The sequence below is a fragment of the Alligator sinensis genome, unplaced genomic scaffold (genome assembly GCF_000455745.1).
Source record: "Alligator sinensis unplaced genomic scaffold, ASM45574v1 scaffold520_1, whole genome shotgun sequence".
Classification (NCBI taxonomy): Eukaryota; Metazoa; Chordata; order Crocodylia; family Alligatoridae; genus Alligator; species Alligator sinensis.
The window spans coordinates 825404-847875 of NW_005842064.1; the positions used below are offsets into that span (position 1 = coordinate 825404).

Consider the following 22472-nt stretch of genomic DNA (forward strand, 5'->3'; position numbering starts at 1 on the left):
CTCCTCCTCTTCCTCCTCCCCACTCAGTCTTTAGCAATATAACCCTTAAAATAGTTTAAGCAGATAATATTTCAGTAGGACTTACTTTCAGGAGCCCAGCCTATTGGTCCTCTGGACTGAACACTGGACCAGCAAAGCATGAGACCAGCAATTGCAAAGCTTTATCTCATCTGGAAAAGTGCTCACCCATTTCTGCCCCTTCCAAGCCAAACCAAGCAGTTAAAGTGTCACTTAACATTCTAGAGAATGTGAAATATATTGTACATTGTCAACTCCCCAAAACCATAAAACTAACTTTATGGACCTCACGTGACTTTTGAGAGCCAGTGAGGGGTATCTGTCTGAGGTCTGGGCGATTTTTACGATCTAACTTCTAGATAAAACCCTATCCATTTGACATCTAAATGTCATACCCACTTTTGGTATAGTTTGCTATTGGTAAAAAAAAAATATCAGGGGAAGGCGAGCAAATGGTTTTGGATCTGACAGTCCACCTCACATGCCTCTCAAAGTCACTTAAGAAGTACCTAAACAGTGGGAGATTAAGTTTGGTAAGTTTATAAGATCCAACTTTACTTGATACGAGTAAAAAAACCTAAAGTATATTGTAAAAATGTCAGTGGCATTTTGCCAAAAGAGAGACTTTAGCTGAAAGATGTCGTGCCTTGTAAGAATCCCCGGATAGCAAAATTTGAAACCTTTTCCACTTTTGAAGTTGTTAAATTATCTGCAGCGAAAATGACTCTTTATAGCCAGTCTCAGTAGTTACAGAACTGTAATCTGTTATTTACATGGTAAACCAAAGACTAGGGTATAAGAACCAGCAAACCCATTAAAGTGGGGGTGAGGGCGGAGAGGAAATTAGAAACTGGATAGCACAGAAATATATCTATATATCTCTATATGCCTCGTGTGTTTTTTTTAAGCAGTAATCTATGACAGTTCATGAAATGCACATAAAGTATATTTGGGAAGCATTTGTATCATGTTATTATAACTGAAGTTACTTCCAAAGAGCTTGTCTTGTATGATTTTGGAGAGGTGTATTATTCTTATCCTGATTTGTTTTGTCCTGGCTTTTTTAAAGAGACAAAGTTTGGAAAATACGACAGGTTGTTTTTTCTCGATAGAGTGCCTTTGTTTTCCACCTCAGCAAGAGCATGATGTGAAGGGCTTCCGAGGGCTTCCAAAGTGCTACCGTAGGGGAGTGAGGACTATGTAGCGTTTCTGAAGGGGTGGTAGCACAGACGGAGCCCCATGCCAGTCCATGCCTCGTGTGTTCAGCATCTATCGCGAATTAGTAGCTCAGGGGCTCGAAATATGGTGGACAGAATGCAAAGAGGAGCCTTTATGAATAGCAGAGACGTTTATTTGACTTCCAGTAAAGCTACAAACAAATACAAAAAGCTTCTTGGCAAAATACTAACAGGCAGCTAGACATGACAGATGCCATTTTACACATAACACTGCATTCACTCTGCCCACTACAAACCGTCTATTAGTCACATCAGAAATATTTCTAGTATTTACAAACATTGGAACACTTTATTGTTGGTCCAATTTTATACATTTTTTTTAATAGTGAAGTTTACCCACGTCTAAGAACATGTCTCAGAATTAGTCTGGGACTAGAAACCATGTCCTGGAGTTTGAACTAAATCACAGACTTGACAATTTTAAGACAAAAAGATACAAGAGCTATATTTTTTTTTACATTTTTTGTTTGTTTTTTTATTTTTTTCTGCTATTGTAGTGCAGGAACCCCCGATTTTAGCTCAGGCAGAGAAGACCTCCCCCCAGAAGCTGTAAACTCAGGAAAAAAACCCAACAAATAAACAAACAACCGTATCTGTTATCCATTTTATAAATAAGTTATAACATTCAAAGGGCTCACATAAAACATGCTAGCTTTCCAGAGAGCATCAAGATAGCACTGGCACAAACATTTAGAAGAACATCAAGAGCATGGAGGAGCATCTGGAAATAAACTTTAATTAAAAAAAAATATTTTAAAAAAATTTAAAAACACAACATGAACTCAGTCCTGTGATAACAGTACCATACCAGTTGTTTCAAACAGCAACAACATGCCGAAAAAGGTGCCTCACTGTACAGTACTCTGAAACTTAGATAGGCTGCTGCTTTTTAAATTTGCTTTTATTATCCCCCCCTTTTTTTTGATACCCCCTTTCTCTATAATTTATGGCTGGAAGGCGCTGCCCGCAGAGGCTAAACTCATGCTTTTCAGTTTATTATCTTTCTTCCACTTCATTCTCCGGTTTTGGAACCAGATTTTAATTTGCCTCTCGGAGAGACACAGAGCATGGGCGATTTCTATCCTCCTCCTGCGCGTGAGATATCTATTGAAGTGAAATTCCTTTTCCAATTCCAGCGTCTGGTAACGAGTGTACGCGGTCCTGGCCCTTTTACCGTCTGGTCCAGTCATGTCTGAATAAGACGGACAACATTTGGTTTGTGGTTTGCTTGCTTTTTTTTCCTCTTTAATATACACAAAGGCAAATGATTAACCTTCCCCTAGCAATCGCGAACCGTCAGTGGGTTATTTGGAGATAACCGCCCCCCCACACCCCCACTCACGTGTAGATGCCCCTTTCTGTCCCTCCGAACCGGCACGGGCACTTCTACCTTCACCATTTAACACGGGAGCCTGGATCTCTAATTCTACCTATTTTGTGTGTGTGTGTGTGTGTCTGTGTGGTCTTTCTGTGTGCGCCACTGGCTTAATTCTTTTTTTTTTTTTTCCAAACGTATATTAAGAAAACCACTGTTCCCGGTGCACTGTATCTACTCGCAATTTTTATTGGGTCATTAGCACATTGTCAAGAATACACACACCAAAATAACCATCAGAATAAGACATGTCTGGGAGACCCATCTGTGCATATATTGCCATTTTTAATGATCACTTCTCCCCTTCCTCAGCACCCGCCCCCCCGCACCCGTGCCCCCCCCTATCAAAAATATCCCCGCTGTTTTAAATTACCTTTTCTATCTCTATATCCATATCTAGATAGAGATTAAAATAGCATCACCGTTCGCGGGTCAGAAAAAGAGAGAAAGCAAGGGGAAAAAAAAGAGAGAGGGAGAGAGAGAAAGAGAAAGAGAAATCATCTCCAAAGACAGCTTTCTGTTTTAAAACCAGCGATCGGAGAAATAAATACGAGGCAGTAAATAGCTGGATTTCTTATCAGGAGCCCCCGTCGACTCTTCAAATAAAGCCAGGGGAAGAAAGGAAGAAAGAGGAGGGGGGTGGGGTGGGGGGAAAAGGGGTGAAAATAAAAAAAAAAGAAGAAGTAGCTGTACCATGGCTAATATGAAGCTTCCTCATCCAAGGAAATATCTGTGGTGTTTGCCCTTCTGTTGCTGCTGTGGAGGTAGCGATGGGTTCTGTCTGTGTCCTGGGAATGCTGCTGTTTATTTGAGTGCCCTCTTCGGGTCCAGAGGACGCGCTGGTCTCGTCTATTTCTGTGAAATTTGTGTTAGCGCTAGCAGAAGTAGCCTGGTCGGAGGGGGACGGGGCAGATTTGCCTCCATGGCTCTCGCTGTTGGCGCACGGAAGGGGCTCGGGAGAGGACAAGGAGCAGCTAGACGCTTGCCTAAACCTGCTCTCCTGAGCTGGTGAAGGGAAGCCGCGGGAGCTTTCCCCCACAGCCCCAAAGTGGCTAGAAGAGGCTGAGCTGTTGATGCTAAGGTCCATCCCATTGTAGTTGTAGCCATACGAGCTGGAATGCATGGTGCTTGAATCTCTGTAAGAACCGTTCATAGAACTGCTGGTCCCATAATTTAGCAACTGATAGTCGGGGCCATTTGGATAGCGCCCTGAGAACGAGTTTACAAAGTAAGAGCTCATTTGGGTTATTTTGGAGGGCTTGATTTGTGGCTCGTGGTCGTTATAACCCTGTGCTTGACGATTTATGATGTATTAATGAATTATAGCAATGCACTGTACTTCGTTTTTGCTATGTATGCGGCCAAATATGGGGGGTGGGGGGGCGTTTGGGAATCACGTGCTTTTGTTGACCAGTCGTAAATTCTCACTGATGACCTCAAGAGGTAATTCATGCTCTATGGTTACAAATAATGACGATCTGAGAATCGTTAGGCCCAAGTCAATGCAAGGCTTCCAAAAAAAAAAAAAATCCATAAGACAGAGATTGTTCCTTGTTGGCGGAGCGCGCCACCTACTGGGGATAGGGGGGATCGGCAGGCGTGGAGGTTGCTTCCTCAGCCTTTTTTTTTTTTTGAAAGTCATTTAGTGACAATTTGCACTTTTAGCATGAGGGTCCTTAGGTTGCAAAGAAATCAATAAAATATTGCCAGTCTGGACATAGGAGGACAGATTTGTGTGCATGTGTGGGGGTGGGGGGCGCTTGCTTATTTAAATGTTATTTTGCAACTATCTTGTCCCTTCCAGCTCAGAGCCCTTCTCAGTTGTGTGCGCGCGGGTCTATGCCTCCTCAGCTTGTTATCTTTATTCAGCTATTTCCCTTCTTTTATTGTCATGATATTCCAGGTGGGGGCGGGGGTAAGGGGGGGGAGAAGAATGACCTTTAGGACTGGCGGGTCTGTGTCTTAATATTTGAGAAAAAAAGAGAGAGAGAGGGGAGCAAGCCAGATGTGCTTTATTTATTCAATTCATTTATTTTCATTGGCACAATGAAAGTTTGGTTTTCTCCACATTCTGATCATATTATCAGATATACAGTAATACCTTGTGCTCCTGGCTGGGTGGGGGAGGGGGTGTCAAAAATGCAGAGAGGGGCTGAAGGGGGAAGCTGTCGAACTGGTTGACAGGGCTGCATTTGAGAGAGTCTCGCTCCTGCATGCCTTTTCCTTCCTCTTTAAATAAAGCATTGTGCTGTGTTGTTTGTTTGTTTCTTTCTATCACTGCAAAACTGCAAGAAATATTTGGGAGCAAGGCAACCTTGACATTTAACCAACGTTGGGGAAGAAGCCTGCTTTGTGCAGCGTTGCTAAATCGTTTCTTCTTCTTCTTCTTCTTCTTCTTCTTCTTCTTCTTCCCAAGGCACTTTAGGAATGTCATATGCTTGTCTGCAACTCATTGGAAATTATGCGCCATATTGAAAGTGACATATAATTATAATAATTACGGGCAATGAAAAGAGTAGCAATAATAGTAAATGTCCTACAGCTGTGGAGCTTCTGCATGAATTGATTTTAAAAGTGACTGACATTAAAACAGCTCGTGACAGGAGGGAGTGCATTCGCACCTAGGTAGATTTCGGTGGGGAGGTAGGGATAGGAGATGAGGTAAAGATGTATATAAAGAATATATATATTCTCCCGCGAAGGGCTAGCAAATATCAGAATGGAGCTGAGCAAAGCTTCTGCCTTTAATCTGCCGATCAGAGAAGAAAGAGCCCACTTCCTTTCGTTTAATCCAAAATAAAAAAAAATCGAAGAGAATTTTCCTTCAGGCTGATATAATTTGCCCCTAGGCTTCTTAGTACAGATCATAAACCTGCCCCGTCCCATTCAAGGCGAGTCGGTACTTTAAAAAGAACCAGTTGTAAGACTCTCAGCAAAAGAATTCCTATTTCAAAGGCTCGAGCTAGCTTTAGCTGGCTCTGTCTTTATGTTTTGCTTAAAGAATTCCCATAATCTGGTAGGGAAAAAGTTAGAAGGTATTGGATTCAACTGGGGGGTGGGGTGGAAATCAAACACTAAAAATAAAAACAACCCCAAAGCCTGAAATCAGCCCAACCTCTCTCTCTCTCTGATTTTGGAAAATGAAATAAGGGAACAGATGTTTGAAAGATGCTAGACAAATGTTAGGTATCTTTGGTGGATAGATGAGAGCATATTTTTTGCCTGTTTCCTTGATTTATTATGTATATGGAGAGCTTTTCGTCATAACTCTTTGTACTGTAACAATAAAAAAGAGCGATATTGAAGCAGAATGTCAGCGAGGAGATACTGTCGGTGAAAGGTCTTGCATTTAAGATTAGACAAAAAGGGGGAAAACCAGATTTATCTCCCAACTGTAACTTCCGTGTGCTTAGAGTTGCCTGTCCTTGCAGATTAGAAGCCAGTGTCACACACAGCGAACTGCATTGCTTTTGCTTCCCAGCCCGGAGACTCCCAGGGCTGGCATATTTCCATAGAAAGAGGGAGAGAAAATAATACCAAGGTGGTGGGGCATGAGATCGAATATTTGTTTTTATTAGAATATTCCATGTACATACCTAAGACAAGCTACAAACACAACACGTACAAAAAATTAATAAAATAGAACTTTTTTTGTTGTTGCTTTTGCATTCTTTTAGGTAGTACTCGTTCCTTCAGTAGGGTTTTCTCTCTTTTAAAAAAAAAAAGAAAGAAACTAATTACAAAGACCCCAGGGCTTGATTAATTTACCAAAAGAAAAAAACAACAGAAAAAAATCTGTAAGTCAATCGTGCATGAAACATTTTTACAAAATTAAGACAATAAACACCAAAAATGACATATATTGCATCACCTCCATTAAATACAAGAGTTAGCAGTTACTAACAGGGACACCAAAGGGGAGAAACACAGGTAAGAGTCTTTTTTTTTTTTTTTTTGGAAGGAGGAATAGAAAGGAAGGGGGGGGGAAAAACTTAGCTAAGAAGCCTCATTGTGACAGATTATTGAAACAGGAGTCCCAGGGCTCAGAATCTTCCAACTGTCTCCGCTATTTTACAGTTCATCTCTGTCCCCTCCACCTTCCCTGATCTTCTCTCTTTCTTTCTCTCTCCCTCTCTCTCTCTCTCCCTCCCTCCTTTTTTTTCCTTTTTAAATTGTACTTTCACTCCGTCGCTTTCTCCTCCTCCTCCTCCGCGCTCAGCTGCGAAGAGTTGAGCAGTTTGTTCTCTTTTTTCCATTTCATCCTCCGGTTCTGGAACCAGATTTTGATCTGTCGTTCTGTCAGGCAAAGTGCGTGTGCGATTTCGATCCGGCGGCGCCTGGTCAAGTAGCGGTTGAAGTGAAACTCCTTCTCCAGCTCCAGGGTCTGGTAGCGGGTGTAGGTCTGCCGGCCTCTCCTGCCGCTGGGCCCGAAGGATGAACCTGTTACACAGGGAAAGGTTGGGGGGATGGGGTGGGGGGGGGGGGGGGACAAGAAAACACAGGCGTTAATTGGAGTGGGAGATATGCATAACAATGCCAGGGATCTGGCCGCTTAGCCCACAGCTAAGGGGTATGGGCAGGGAAAGGGGTGCGGGTGCTTTGGACTTCCTCTGCTCTCCCTCCCCTTCTAACGAGAGGGGAAAGAAATGCTCCGGCGACATGAGAATGCCCCTTTGCAAAGCAAAGGCTCCAGAGTGACTAGCTGGCCTGGGAAAGAGCCCTTTGCGTTGCTGCAAAGCTCTCCCTGCTGCTCTGCTCTAAGGCAAACACAGCCCCTGAAGGGTTAATGCAGAAGTTGCCTGATATTCCAGTGCGCTGCTCCGAGGAGATTGCTACTGTCGCTTATTGCATTATGGAAAATCGCAAGGTGCCCCCTCCACCCCCAAACACCCCCCGAGCCCTACCACTTCTGTTTTTCCACCTTACAGGCAACAGTAATAGAGCTGAGCATTTAAGCAATAATGAAGTGTATTGATCTAGGCAAACTCTGTGCATTAAAGAGGATACAACACTTTATGTCCCTGCACTAATGGACATCAATTTGGAACTTAAAAGGCAAGAAATAATGCATCTAAACACGGTGAAGGGGGAGTAGGGGAGCGATGGTGCAGGGTTGGGGGCGAGTGCCCCGTACATATGTGTGCATTTATTTATTTATTTCTGTATTTACTTTTTTGATGGAAGAGATGGCACTTAAACAAGCCATACATCACAGGGAAGAATTCCTCCTCAGGCAGACTTTTCATTATGTGTGAGTTGCATTAAAAATGTAGTCCTCTCCTTTCAAATATTTAAACACTTTTATATTACTGAACCCCCTCCCGGCTAGCTAGCAAGATAGATGTGTGTGTATGTGTGCGCGTACTTGCGTGCGCGCGCGCGCGCGCTCGTGTGTGTGTGTGTGTGTGCGTGTAAAGTCATCCGGATCTGATTGTGAAGAGATCTTTCCCTCACTCTCTCTCTCTTAACACCGAGAGAGAGAGAGAGAGAGAGAGAGAGAGAAATATGTTTAACGGAGTGACATAAAAACTGGAGCGCAAAAAAAGGGGGGGTGCGGGGGGGGAACCAGGCATGACTAGATACGGCCCAAAGTTGGGCATTTTATTTCTGGTTAAAGATCTAGTGAAAGACTTGGGGGAAAGGAAGAGAGAAGAGAAAGGGGGGTAGGGGGGATAAAGACTCGGGCAGCATAAAGTTTGTGTGTGTGTGTCTGTGTGGGTGTGTGTGTGTGTGTGTGTGTGTCAGGAGCAACTTTATTGAGTCTCGCGTGTTGCTTGTCTGGTCCGCTGGAAGTTAGTGTCCTGTTCAGCTTTTCCTGATTCTGTGCGTGTGCGTGTGTGTGTGTGTGTGTGTGTGTGTGTGTGCAAATATGAAAAGGGGGAGGAGAAATTAAAAAGAGAGAGAGAGAGAGAGAGAGAAGAGTAACTCACTGTTGCAGGAGTTCATCCTCTGCATCCAGGGGTAGACGGGCGTGGAGCACTTCTGTTCCTCACTCTCCCCGAACACATTTTTGCTCTGAGCGCAGTCTGACTTCCGCTGATCCTGGCCAAACTGCCCCTGGTCCTCCAGGCTGGAGATGGCACAGGCAGGGTCCTTCTCCCTGTAAAAACCAGCTGTCCCATAGTCACAGGCTGTGGTCCGGCTGTAAGCTCCGTTAGCTTGCTGGTAATAAGAAGAGGAGGGATAGCCCTTCTCCTGGACTCCAGTAGCTCCATAGGTAGCGGGGTAGTGTCTTAAAGGATCCGCATATCCTGAGGAATATAACGGGATCTGTCCCAAGAAGGGCTCCTGCCCAGCGGCCAGGCTCACCGGGAAGGTAGAGTTGACAAAATAAGAACTCATTGGGAGGAGGCAGCCGTCCTTCCCTGGCGTTATGATTTGTTGTGTTTTATAGTCCAAGTGGTTTAGCTATTAGTAGTATATCGGAGATTGGGTTTTAGCTGAAGGGGGATGGCTGGGTGCCAGTGAAGGGACACAAGGAAATAGAACCATCTGATCATGGACTGACCAATAGCAGGAGCCTGAGATTGCAAAATAGCACCCATGAGGGGCTTGGATTCCACGAGGGACCCCAGAACAAACCAGCCGGCCCCTTTTTTTTCCTCCCTTTTAAACAACAGAAATGCACCCCCTTAACCAAACACATATCCGCAAAAAATAAATCCCGGAACGGCTGGCGCTTTAATACACACATACATATATATGTATGTATACTATATATATATATAGAAGCTAATATGTATATAAGCCACACACCCTCCCACACACACACCCCCACACACGCAGAGAGCAATATAGATATATATGTAAATATCCTGTGTGGGCGGGAAAAAGAAAGTTAATCCTCTCTGTTCTGACAAAGTTTAACCCCTGGCGCCTGCCAATGATCTATAACAGATCGGGGGACATTTCTGGGATTTGTAAAAAAACTTTTATTTCTTTATGTGTGTAATGAATGCCTGCGGGGAGTGGATCTCATCTGTTTCCTTCGCTTAGGGTTAGGGTGGGAGGTTTGGCGCGCGCTGGTGTGTGCTGGGGGGAGTTAATTTTGGTAATTTATTTTTCATATTTATCTAATTAGCGTAGATTGGCAGAGAGCGTGTTTCCTTTGAAAGCAGCACGCGCCCGCCTCCTCAAATTCTCCGCTTTTCATTTATTCTGTACCAGAGTTGCAAGACTGGGAGATGAATGGGAATCGAAGTAGCCCGATTATCCCGGGCTAAATAGTCCGCTAGCTCCAGATCTGTGCATCGAATTGTGCCCTCTTGCGTTTTAGGCTTAATACCAAATCCGTGCCCGGCCCTTCCTAGTTAAAGGCTGCGCTGGGTTACGGTCAAGAGCTGTCCTTTATTGATTGTCACCGATGGAGATTTTTTTTTTTTTAAAGCAGGGGACGCTCTTGTTTGGTGGGTCTATTGACTGTAAAGTGAGGCACGATCCCGCTTTTATCTTTGATCATGCTTCCCATCGAGGTCGGTCCCCACGACTGGAACATCTCTTCATGGACGGTAATGAGGAATCAAGTGAAGTGTCTTACAGAAGGCAAGCGAAAGTCGCTGTCATTCTGAAAGTGGGGGGAAAGACCCCCTGAGCGGAGCGGGCTCTGGGATCCGTGGCTCTAAGGTTCGCTTTTGTTCATTAGCAGTAGGTGGGGTTCGCAGTGGCTATTGCACTGCTCTTCAGATTTCTGTACACTTGAGGTATATGTGGATTTTAATATGTTGTCCTACCTCTGGGGCTGTGGAAATGTAACCCTGCTCTACAGAAACTCACTAAACAATTAAATTAAAAATTGATCGGTTTGAGTTACAGAAACTCCTTCCTTCCTTCTCTCTATTCTCTTCTCTTCTCTTCTATGCAAAGAAATTAACTAGACTTCTAATATAGACTCCCATAGTCTTGATTGGGTCTGCTCCTACTCTAGAATTACACATAATTACATGGTCACTGCAGAACTCTCCCTGACGGGGGTTAAGTACGTCTGAAACTGGTATCTTATTACGAGCTAATTTATTTTAAACATCGTGTTTACAGCAGCAAAGCCAAGATTGTTTCATGCCACCGCTTCAACTAGCCGTCGACTGACCGTAATCCTTATAATTCAAGGAAATAACATGTAAAGGAAGTAGTTCTTCGCCCTCCCCTTTTCTGACTGGTAGCTATTATATTTGTTCTTGCAGAGTTTTCCTTTGTGTATGGAGTGGACCCAAACCTACGTAGGTCTGCTTTATTGGCATGAAAAAGAGGAAGAATATGGGATTAAAAGAGAAAGTTGACTGTCTATTGAAGGGGGGGGGGTGAGAGGAGGGGAAGAGAGAAAGAGAGTGAGAGGAATACATTAAGCAGCCTGAAGTTGGCTGCTCGCAGGAGCCAAAGAGCTCAGACATTTGATTAGAAAGTTGCGCAATATTTGTGTAAGAGTAAAAAAAAAAACCCCGAGAAAACCTACGATGACTCGCACAGCATGCAGATTTTGGGTGAGAAGTTTGAATGCCTGATATAATGAAACGAGTGAGTAACAGACACATTGTGATCATGCAACAAACACTCTAGATTTTTTTTCCCCCTGTAATGCTTTCTGAGTGAGGATTCTTGTTGTGGAAAGTAATAGCCCCTGGAAATAAGTGGAAAAAATGTGTTTTCCCAAAACGCGGGGATGCTGCGCTTATAAGAAATACAGCTCCTTCCAGAGCGGTGTTGGCGAAGCCTGACTTTTCGCAGCGTTGGACTGTGGTCACTTTGACCTTTTTATTTTTATTGGCAAGAACAAAAATAAAATCCACTAACTGCAACTGGCCTCTCGCTAATTGCTTATTGCTGGTGGTTGAGACTGTCTGGGAGTGAGGCTGGAGCCCTCTGGGTTTGCAAAGGTGGCTCCACTTAAGTCTAGAGATATTTATGGGGGGAACGATAAAGGGGAGAAAACTGGGTGAAAACGTATTGATCTTTGGCTCCGCTTTGGGGGGGAAATATGGTTCTTCAAGTGTTCCTCGTCATTAGATTGAGAAGGACAACAGCATTTGTTTACCAGTTACAAGCTGCTTGTTTGCAGCAGATACTCAGAAACGCATCCGATGACAGGGAGTTGTGTGCCTGACAGAAAACTGATCACTGCTATTATGTTAATAGCTATTTTTAAAAAGTTATCCTAAATCCCCCCTCCCTCCATCCCAACACCTCCACCCTTTCCCTGTCCTGGGTTACTGGCTAAATTTTGAAGGTAAATCACTGGGGGAGGGAGGGTGAAAAGGTTTGGTCTCTTTATGTCTTTAAAGGCAGCCAGGCATGGGTAGCGACAAATCTAAACCTCACAGGCGCTGATACAGCTTGCAGTGTCTATGCCCTGAACTATGTGGTTTCCAACCATATTTCTTTGGATATTCCCATTGATTTCTGGACCGCATTTGCTTACAAAATAATCCCAGGGTTTATTAAAAAGCAAGCCGTTAAGTGGTGTAGTGGCTAGACAGCAGGAGGAGGAAGAAAAATGTTTCATTTAAAAGAGAAACCTGCCCCCCCCTCCCCAGTTCCTGACGTATTTACAATATGTACATTCGGGTTGGGAGAAGGTTGTATTATTATTTTTTGGTCACACATTTCTCACTCCTGCTCTCCAACTCCACAGATAAATTAGGGGATTAAAACAACCCCGAAATATTTCCAAAGCCAAACAGATCAGAGCCCTGCTGGCGGAAAAGCTAAACCAATTCAGAACTTAGTGGAAAGTTAAGTGCAGTTGGTTCCAATAAAAAAGGGCTTTCAATGTGGGCTTGCAATTCGCTAGGCTTCTGAAGTGAAATCGCTGCGGGATCTTCCCAATCAAGAGACTTATTGCAGTCATAAAGTCCAACGAACACTAAGAAAACACTTGAAAAGCCTCTTTACTGTATTTAGGCATATAAAGCTATTATCAGTGGAGAAGATCGTCTGCAATATAAATAGCCACTCAAATTGATATTAGAAACACGGCGTAAGTCATGTTTGCCGCCACAATGTTGGCACATTTCAAACAATGACCCCTCAAGGTGTAAAAAAATATTCTTTCTCCATCAGCACATAACCATTTGAAACTTAATTTCCAGCAATTTAAGTTTAATTTACCTGACTTCCCGTGCAGTGCATAATAACCTTTTTAATGGGATCTTTGAAAAGGAGCAATAATAATCTACCATTGTTCCATTAAAGAGTGCAGCTAATAATTAACAAAAAAATAAATAAAAAAGCGAGAAAGGGGTTGGGGGCAGGAGATTGGGGTAGTAAAAATGTATCTATATTACCTTATTTCCGCTAAAGGAAAGTAATCTGGCTAGGAGAACTGAAAATAAGCAATCAGAGAGGGAGAGGGAAATATCAAAGCCCGGAGCATGCAGGTTGAATGGAGAAGGCGATGGGGTGTTAGGAGTTACAAAATGGAACAAGTTAATCACGGCTGTTGCTAGCCAAAAGCAGAAACTTTTTTTTAGCATAGTCTCTCGGCATCTCTCTTTCTTATAGGAGAATGTCATTGGTCTAGACGTAAACAGTTGCCAGGAAACTGTGGGGTAGTAGAAGAAAACGAGAGAGAGAGAGAAACCTTTTAAAAATAACAGACTTGCATTGTCCCTTTAAGCTACTGTAACTTAAAAGGGAGTCGTCGTCTGCCTTTCCTCTCTGCTCCCCTCCCCAGCAACCGCCTCGCCGTTGTGTACACTAATTGACATATCTTCTCCAGACCCCTCCAAAACGATCACTCCGAGCCGTAAATAAAGATTCCTTCGTGTTATGATTAACTGCCTTAAATTTTCATCTCACGTAATTACTTATTGCATTTTACAAGACTCCCGGACCGATTCACTCTTAGGAAACAACCAGCTTGCTTTTTTCTTGTAGTCCATGTAGTTCTATGGGACTTGGACATACAGACAGACAGACAGGTAGGCAGGCAGGCAGATAGCACTCCCTCCAGATTTATGTGTACATAATCAGATACATATATATCTTAAAATTCACACCATTGCAGCAGGCCTCAACGTGGAACTGTCTTTGAGATGTGCTTCATGGATGAATGACAGTTCCCCTCCCCTGCCCCTTTTGCTCCTTGTCCACGACACACACAACCGTGCAACCCAAGAATAATCAGTGACTTGAAAAATAAAAGCGGAAAACCGAAATCCTAGACTTGTGCACGAGTTTCAGGGGATATTAATCACCGCAAACCCTTTAAATCCACTGAAGTTTTCTCGCATCAGACGGTAGATGGCAGCAGATAGTATGGAATGGAGCTGAGTAAGCCGGAGAGCAATATATAATGGGGCGAGACATAAAGAGAAATAGACCTTTCCGTTTTGAAAAATAAACAACTAGGTGATGTTTAAAATATAGGAATTCCTTAATTAGCAACTTATCTATGTTCTCGCGAAAACATTTAGATTTCCTAGACAATCAAACATTAAATGGTGCCCGGGTTAAAGTGATTAAAAAGACTTACTTGCTATGACATTTATCTTTTGAGTTCTACAAGTGGTTTGGCACAGGAGATCTTATAGCATCAACACAAATACATTTAGGAATGGGGACACTGAAATGAAGAACAGCATCATTTCCGCACACACACCCCCTTTCAAGAACAGCCACAGATCTTCCAAACACCAATAGACTTCCAAGAAAGGGGGAAAAAAAGGAAAGAAACTTCAAACCAGCATTAAATGCTCTGTTATATATGACAGTATAACAGCCCCAGCAAGAAATATCTTTTAGAAATTAATCTCTGTTTATTATTTCCACCCTGGCTATAATTTACTCTGGACCACAAAATAGGGAGAGTCAAGCGAGCCGATATAGATCATCCTGTTATAAAAATTTTAATGGTTAACTAATGGAGATGTTTGTTCTTGAATCAATCTCTTTTTACATGCACAAGCCTCAGACACCAGGTTATTTACAAAGCACCAGGGAACCAGAGCAGCGTGCCTATTTTTTTAAGTGCTGAGATCTAGAAGGCGGTGGGAGGAAAAGATAGCCCCCTTCGAAATGACGTGCATTTCTGGACTACTATTTTCTTAAAACCAAAGCAAGTCTTTCGGGTGTCTGAGGAGATATGCAACTGGAAGGAACCGAAGAACATAATTTCTCATAATCCGGTGGCCAGTTTGGGGAAAAGGAAGATGGGAAGGTGGTTTTAAATAATAATCCGTAGACAGGTATTAGAAGCCCTTCAGCACGCGATTCAATGCAAACCCGTTTCATTTCATTACAACGTCATCTTGCACTGGGGAGTTTCACTGGAGGTGGGGAAATGGGGTGGGGGGGAGAGAAAATTTCTCCTCGTAGCGCTGCAGCTCTTTGTTGTTTTTATTCGGATTATTCTGATGATATTATTTTCTAATTTCCAGACCCTTATTCACCAGGAGTGCAGCGATCTGCCCCTACGAAGAAACCACCCACATAAGGACGACCCTGGAGAGCACCACAAAACCCAACTGGCTTCCAAATTACTGGGCTCGCCTGGAGACAGGCGAACTGGCGAGATAATACTGCTAGGGAGGGAAAATAAAGCACGACAACAATCCACACAGGGCTTGGTATCTTTTTTTTAAGCAGTCTCTAAAAGCTACCATCACCGAGGTGCTCCATTATGCTTGATTCCAACCCAGACATCTACTCTAGCCAGGTGACTTGACTGACTTACAGATACAGATATTCTGTATCTTATTTTCTCCTTTTCTTCCTCTCTTTCTCTCTCTTCCTATTCCATGCACTTCCTAGAGAAAAATCTCACGTAAATAGATTTTATCTTTAGCTTCATCTCCCAACCTCCCTGAGTGTTTTCCCTTTCTCTTTCTTCCTTCCCCCCTCCCACCCTCCCTTTCTTTCTTTCTATCTTTTTTTTGGGGGTGGGGGGGGACTAGGGGGAGGAGAAGGAGGGGGAGGAGTGGGGAGTTTGAGAAATGCATTTACTCAAAGCAAAAAAAAAAAAAATCAAATGTAGAAAAAAAATCATAGATTGTTCCCTTACCTTTTGACGTCCATTTCTGTGGTATAAAAGGGAAAAAACACACACACAGAAAAAAAGAAGCAATAGCGTTTGTTTATCTGTTAGCTGACAAATATTGTCCCAACCTGATAGCCGTCGATTGCCTCTCTGACTTGTGATAGCTTCTTGCATTTCTGTCATTTGCATAGAAAATGGAGTAACTTCCCTCTTTGAAAAATGATATCAGCCTCCACTCGGCACAGAATCTCCACTTCCCCTCCATTACTACTGAGATTCCAAATCAGCAGGCAAATTAACACAGGAATTAAAAAAAAAAAGAATAATAATGATGATATTATGTAACTCTGCCTTTGTGTGCGTGGGTGTGTGTGGATGTGGGTATGTGCTTTTTTTCCCCCCCTCACCCCCTTTTTAGCCCTATCGAGTTTATACACGAAAGTAAAAAAATGTAAAGAGGCGAGAGCCCTATAGAGGACACTGATCCGACCCAAGGTGCAGCGGCCAAAAGAATGGTGCAATATAACCACATGGGAAATCATAAAAAGTTCATGTTCACGGTTAGCAGTCCACATGACCGGCTCTGGCCAATCCCAGAACCCAGCCACTCATAAAGTTCTATCACAAAGTTGTAAATTTTCATAAAACAACAAGGAATTTATTGCATTTCTTCATGACTGCTTTAACAGCAGTCTTTTTCTTAGCCGCCATCTTTTTTTAAAACAAAAATAAAAGAATATGCAAAGGGGTTTTTGGGGTTGTTTTTTTTTTTTGTTCCTGGGTGGGGGTTTGATGGAAATGACTGACTCGCACCTTGCACATTAGACTAAAAAAAAACAATGCCTCCCCACCCCCGCTTTTAAAGGATCAGCTCTGTCAAAGCAATGGGTTTATTTCATTTAAATGTGTCATTATGAATCCTTGAGCTGGAATAGAAAATTAGCAGCCGCCTGCGCTGGAGAAACCCAGAAATAGATCGGGATAAATAGTGATATTGAGGCGGAAATGCGGTCTGTATCTGTAGCATAATCTAAACCTGCGTATTTTTGCCTCGCTTCGTATTTATGATGGTTCTTGGAGGGAGGGAGGTTGGGGGAACCCACATACACCACCCACACGCGTTGTTAATTGCAATTTGTCTGGTTTTCTTTGATTTTCAGTGATTCTAAGTTGTACCGCTCTCTGATTTTTGCGTGGGTAAAATTCACCAGTCAGGTTTGTTCTTGCGCCGATAAGGTTGGATGCAACCGATTTAGCATAATAAAGGTATCCTTTAAAAAAAAAAAAAGATTAAATTCGGAGGTGCCATTCATTGCAGAGGTACCTGCCTCAGGGGGATAAAAATATTCCCCGAGAAATTTTCTGGCACCCAGTTCCCGCTATGGGAAAATATCCCAGGGGATTTGAGAAAGGGGCTAGAACATGCAGTTTTCCCCGTTTTATCTTCTCCCCAAGTCGGATCTTCGTGGGAAACAAGCCCCATCCTATTTGATCCGCCTAATAATTGCTGCACTATAAATGCTGATTATTTAAAAAAAAAATAATGCGGCGCATTATTTTCTCCGCATCCTTTTCTATTCCTATTAAAGGTATCCTACGCCTCTATGATTACACGGAAATCGTGTGTTGGCGGGGGGTGAAATAAAAGGAAGATATTTCATTAAAGATTTCAGCTTCAGCGGGGATGGGATGGAGAATGAAGGGAAAGAAGGGCAGAAAGAAAGAGCGCTTATTGCCATTGCACCTAACGGGGAGTTGCAGCGTATTTCCTATTCTTATTACACCACTTTTACACAGGTCCGGCCGGAAGAATGCGGGATTTTATTGAGCACTGGGAATGTAAATAAACAAATAAGTAAAAAAAAAAAAAGAAAAAGAAAAAGAGGGGGGAAAAAAAAGGAGAGAGAGAGAGAGGAAGAGAGAGAGAGCGCGGGTTCCTTAGCAAGTGCTTTTAAACCCGTTCCCATTGTTTTGCATTGCTGATTTTTTTCCCTGCGTTTAATTGCTTTAATTTATTTTATGTGTGCTTTGATGTTAAACATTTTATTTGGCGCTAATGAAATAGTTACAGTCCACAATAAAGTAACTGAAGGGAGGAAAAAGAAGTGTGGGGGGGAGAGGGAGGAGACCCCCAAACCCCAAAGCCGCAGCAAACGATCTCGGTTCCTTGGGAAAGGGTGAAACCAGTCCGTAGGACGAAAAAAATAAAGAATATTTTGATTTTTGCCTCTTTTCAAGTCCTCTTTTTCACCCTCCCTCCTTCCGCAGGATCCACCGGGTTGATGCTTAGGGGATCCGGTTTTCACCACTGGCCATTACTTTTTTCTCCCGCTATGAGTTTTATTTCGCCTACAGCTTTGGAGTGCTCTGGAGAGGGGATACGGTCATGTTAGACACAGCGGGTCCGCAGGGGTAAGCAAAAGACGGAGGGTAAGAGGAGCGGAGAGAGGGATTCCTTTATATGTTCTTAGCCAGAAATGACCAGGCCATGATGTGTGTTATCATGTTTATTCTTATTATTTTAATAACAGGAGTGCAATAAAGCGAACGCAGCTTTAGAGTATTGATCAGTTTGTTTTTTTATTTCGAAGAATAATCGTCACAGACCAGGAAAAAAAAACAAACAAACCAAACCAAACCCCCAAAGAAACTCCTCGCCATTAAATAATTTGCTACCTTGATATACATCGCTTTACGCTGCACAATATTAATTCATCTTTTTTTCTAGTGACTGGAACAAGGGAGTGGTCCAGGTGAAAATATACACAGACAAAAACAGCCTAGCAACGAGAAAAGAACCACGGAGGTTACGAAGAACAAGGCGCCAGGATAATTCATAGTATATACAGAGCACTAGAGACGCTATGTATAATTTCTCTTCAGACTCTCAGATCACATTTTCTAGTGAAAGGTGCTAACACGACCACGTTATTTCATACCAAAAAAGCACACGAGGATATACAAACAGGGAGATTTACAAATACTGGTACTATATGAAGACCCACATAGAAAAATGTATCTAGTCTGACTCTAAAGCCACATTGAATAGGCAGATAGTATCATCCATTCTATTGTACAAAACGAAACAAAACAAGACTTTAATATAGGTAGTATATTTTTCAGTGTCAGGAAACAGAAAGTCTCATCCCTAGGTTTTTATGCTGCATTTATTATTGATTTTAATATATAGTCCTTTCTGCTCCATGATGTTTAGTTTCCTGGATTAACTTGCCGGACTAAAGTCCTCTATTCCTTTTCTTTCTTTCTTTTTTTCTTTCTTTTTATTTTTTTATTTTTTTATTTTTTTTTGCTTCCCCAACCCACCCCACAATCTCTCTCTTTCACTCTTCCTCATCGTCCTCCGCGTCTGGCTTTTCCTGGCTATTTGAACCAGGGCAGGCGGTTTTATTTTCCTTTTTCCACTTCATGCGTCTGTTCTGAAACCAGATTTTGATCTGTCTCTCTGTCAGGCACAAGGCATGGGCGATTTCGATGCGTCTCCTCCGCGTCAAGTAGCGATTATAGTGGAATTCTTTCTCCAGCTCCAGGGTCTGGTACCTGGTGTAGGTCTGCCGGCCCCGCTTTCTGTCGGTCCCTGTGAAACAATACAGAAGAAGTCAGTGAACTCTTGGGCTGGTGAGATTCCAGAGACTGAGACGTTCATCTCTCTCTCTATATATCTATCTATCTATATATATGTATCTATATATATGGTATATATGTGTGCATATATGTATATATATATGTGTGTATATATATATATGTATGTATATATATGTGTGTGCATATATGTATATATATATGTGTATACACACACGCTCATATATACATACACATGAATGTGTGTATATATATATGTGTGTATATATATATATGTGTGTGTGTGTACACACACACACACAAACACACACACACGTATTGACTAGCCCTCCTCATAACGCAACTACTTCAGGCACCAAGACGTTCATCCTCAACTGTAGCCGATTGCCCAAACTGCAGTGAGCTCCGACAATTTAACCAGCTAAGGATCCGACCTTCCTTCACCCCCCTCTCATTTTGCAAGATTATTTCCTTCTCCCTTCCTGCCCCCGAACCGGCACTTCTCTAATTATTTTCAATCTGGTGATGGGGGGTGTGGGTGGAGGGAAAGATGTCCTTATTTTGTCTGTTCGGCTAGAGAGGTGGAGGGGGGACTTCAGAAACTTCTCTATTACTTTAATATCAACCAGATGCTTTCCGCTTCTTTTTTCTTCCCACTCCCTCCCATCCCTTATTCCAAGACATTTCTAATGATCAAGCAAGGAAATAAATACACGCTTTCCTTTGAGAAAAGGCTGTGCTCTACAAACCCAGGCAAACTATTTGTCCTCTCTTAAAGCTGTCATCGGGAACCTCGTGTGGACGGAGTGTAATGTTCTTAATTATTTAACGGAATGGCTTGGATATAACACCGTTCCTCGGGTCTCCTGGAAACCAGTGGTTGACACGGATTATGTTACTCCGGCAGATGAAAGCGCGCGCGTGCGTGCGTGCGTGTGTGTGTGTGTGTGTGTGTGTGTGTGTGTGTGTGTGTGTCTGCCTGTGTGTGCGTGTTTTGTTTTGTTTTTTTGGTTCTTTTGTTTTGTTTTGATCTGTCAGAAAGATGAGGCAGCAAAAGCCAAGCATTTGGGAAGTGGAATATTTTGATCTACATGGGAACCAGATAAAACAAAGATCCAACAGTTATCCATTTTCCCCACCACAACTATTTAGATGTCTGTGAAAGGAGGTCTGGAAGGGACTCCGAGCCACTTTTTTCGTGCCATTTGTTGGAGTTCAATTGGAAATAATTATACAACAACATGGTGCTTGTGGTTGATGTCCCCCCCTCCCCTACTTTCCCATTGCGACGTGGATGGCCAAGATAAGTCTTCGCCATCTCTCTCAAGCATTCCACTGAGCTCTTTTTTATTATTTAAGGGAAGAAAAGAGAGTGTCATTCAAGCTGAGGGAGAGAAAAAAAAGTGAAGTAGCCAGGCTGGCTGTGAGAAGGAGGCAAGAAAGTAAAATGTGCAGGTCTGTGGAATGCGGGTTGTAAACTCCGCTGAAGGAAAAGCCATAAACCGCTGGTGAATGGGGATCTCTGGGACTGTCACTTCTAGCTGGTGAGAGTCCATAAGCACAATCACGCAGTGGGCAAGCGGGGAGGGGGTGAGGGGGAGGCCGCCCTCAGGAGCAGGTAGCCTTGGAGTTTTAAGGACAGCAAGCCACGAAATACTTAACACCAGTACTTCGGGTTTATAGACCGGCTTCTCCTCCAGCAGGCTTTGGAGTATTTCAAAGCCGTCCCTCGCCTTGTTGCTACATAATGTCACATATTAGAAGGAAGGAGGGGAGTCCTTAAATCTAAAGTCAGATAAAAGCAGAGATGAAGTGTTTACGACCAGAAATATTTGGTCTTTGATAAATCAACTGTAAAAGTGAATGAATTATGGAGCAGGTAATGGAAAATACTGACCACCAAATCAGGGGCACGGTAACTGGTGTCTTTGCTAGCTGGGTTTCCCCCCTTGCCTTTTGCATTCAGGTCGGGCTGGAGAGTTCTTCCCCTCTCCAGTTTACTAATAAGACACTTTCGGAATATTTGGCTTAAAGTGAACTCATTACTTATGACGCTATCAAGTTGCAATCTGGCAAGTCAGAAGGAAAGCGGAGCTTCCCAGCGGCAGCGGACGGAGCTCACATGTCCCACGGTACTGCCAATGGAACAGCGACTCACCCCAGCCCCTTCTCAGGGAAAACCAGAATAATAATAAACACCATATCTCCCCAGGATAATGTTCTAGTAGTGGCCTGAGAAAGCCTCGGTAAGACTGGGAAGCAATTTCTCCCTTGGAAGTCAGCGAGATTCCCAGCCTGTTTCTTTTAATTCTTGAAATTCATCCGGTTTATTAGGATCCCAAGAAGATGTCAGAACTCTATCTCTGGTAATGAATATGGATATTTATTAAATGTTAATTGACACTAATACGCGGAGACGGGGCATGTTGGGGAATGAAATATCTGTACGCCAGCCGGTATAGTGCATTAGCCAGATTTGTATTTTAAATACATATGCTAAGTAGGCATCTTCACTTAATGAGACCGCTGTCCCGCTCCCCGGTCGGGTAGGGAGGAAACACACATTGCCACGGAGCGGGCTTGGGCACCGCAGTGACAACATCGAGGGAGTCTATCAACTTTTGGGAGCTGGGACAAGCACTTTGGCTAATAGGCTCGATGCAGTCCCATTACCTGCAATGGACAATGAGCAAGCATAAACCTGGCAGCCCCGATTGCCCGGCTGTTCCGGCGGATCCCGTACTGATCACAGACTAGTCATCCCCTCTCCCTGCCTTTGGCCCCTCTACCACCACCCCTCCCCACTTCAACCCCTTCCCCAGTCCCACCTTCGTAAAAGCAGGGCTCCTATTGCCCATGGAGCGATGTGCTGCGGTTCCTATTACAAGAATGGCAACATGCGAGGCTTTAATTGCCCCGTCTGCAACGTTAGGCTGGGGTCTCCAAAAGCAAACCCACCAGCCCTGCCTGCCTCCCCCAAAGAGTTTCTCTAGGAATGTAGTGGAGGGAGTTCATTTCATTCAAATCTGAACCCTGGATCTAGAGGGGGGTAGGAAGAGGATGGTCATGTTTTTTTCACAGCCCAGGAAAGGCAAAGCGCCTTTTGCACAGCGCACACGCGCACACACACACACACACACAGAGCCTCAGGAGCGCTAATAAATATTTAAAGCTAAAAGGATGACTTTAAGGTGGGGGTCTCTCTCCCTCTCTCTCTTGATGGAGAGGGAGAGCGATTCCTTTTTAGGCGAAACGTCATAAACCGAGTTGG

At 43.3% G+C, this 22472-nt stretch overlaps 3 protein-coding genes and 1 long non-coding RNA gene across 7 annotated transcripts in view; 1 reads left to right on the forward strand and 3 right to left on the reverse strand.

Annotated features, from left to right (window-relative positions):
* The first annotated feature begins 394 nt into the window (after positions 1–394).
* LOC112550252 lies at positions 395–15922 on the forward strand. Its single transcript, XR_003093982.1, has 3 exons — positions 395–551; positions 15003–15280; positions 15793–15922. It is a non-coding gene; the product is annotated as an uncharacterized LOC112550252 (long non-coding RNA).
* Positions 1352–3871, reverse strand: HOXB5 (homeobox B5). The gene is made up of 2 exons (XM_006023283.3): positions 3325–3871; positions 1352–2448 (listed from the first exon to the last, which is right to left on the reverse strand). Exons 1-2 carry the CDS (start codon positions 3869–3871, stop codon positions 2201–2203), a joined length of 795 nt encoding a protein of 264 aa, XP_006023345.1. The 3' UTR covers positions 1352–2200.
* Positions 6206–10136, reverse strand: HOXB6 (homeobox B6). 2 transcript variants are annotated; one of them, XM_025203795.1, is made up of 3 exons: positions 8562–9120; positions 6810–7071; positions 6206–6340 (listed from the first exon to the last, which is right to left on the reverse strand). In XM_025203795.1, exons 1-2 carry the CDS (start codon positions 8971–8973, stop codon positions 6812–6814), a joined length of 672 nt encoding a protein of 223 aa, XP_025059580.1. In that variant the 5' UTR covers positions 8974–9120; the 3' UTR covers positions 6206–6340; positions 6810–6811. The 2 variants fall into 2 exon arrangements, with proteins under 2 accessions (XP_025059580.1, XP_006023344.1); XM_006023282.3 differs by lacking the exon at positions 6206–6340 and having other exon boundaries at positions 6571–7071; positions 8562–10136.
* Positions 15923–18911: 2989 nt separating the features above from the next.
* HOXB7 (homeobox B7) overlaps positions 18912–22472 on the reverse strand; it is a 5416-nt gene continuing 1855 nt past the window's right edge. For all 3 annotated transcript variants that reach the window (XM_025203797.1, XM_025203796.1, XM_006023286.3), the window contains one exon: positions 18912–19196. In XM_025203797.1, coding sequence (XP_025059582.1) covers positions 18943–19196 — 254 coding nt within the window. In that variant the 3' untranslated portion in view covers positions 18912–18942. The remainder of the gene's footprint in view (positions 19197–22472) is intronic.

What these genes read in the sequence shown, in the direction of transcription:
- HOXB6 (XM_025203795.1), bottom strand. Translation starts at nt 8,973, where the DNA reads ATGAGTTCTTATTTTGTCAACTCTACCTTCCCGGTGAGCCTGGCCGCT. An exon ending in GAGGATGAACTCCTGCAACA is followed by an intron (nt 7,072 to 8,561) that starts GTGAGTTACTCT and finishes CCTGTGTAACAG; the next exon opens with GTTCATCCTTCGGGCCCAGC.
- HOXB5 (XM_006023283.3), bottom strand. Translation starts at nt 3,871, where the DNA reads ATGAGCTCTTACTTTGTAAACTCGTTCTCAGGGCGCTATCCAAATGGC. An exon ending in GAAGCTTCATATTAGCCATG is followed by an intron (nt 2,449 to 3,324) that starts GTACAGCTACTT and finishes CGTCTTATTCAG; the next exon opens with ACATGACTGGACCAGACGGT.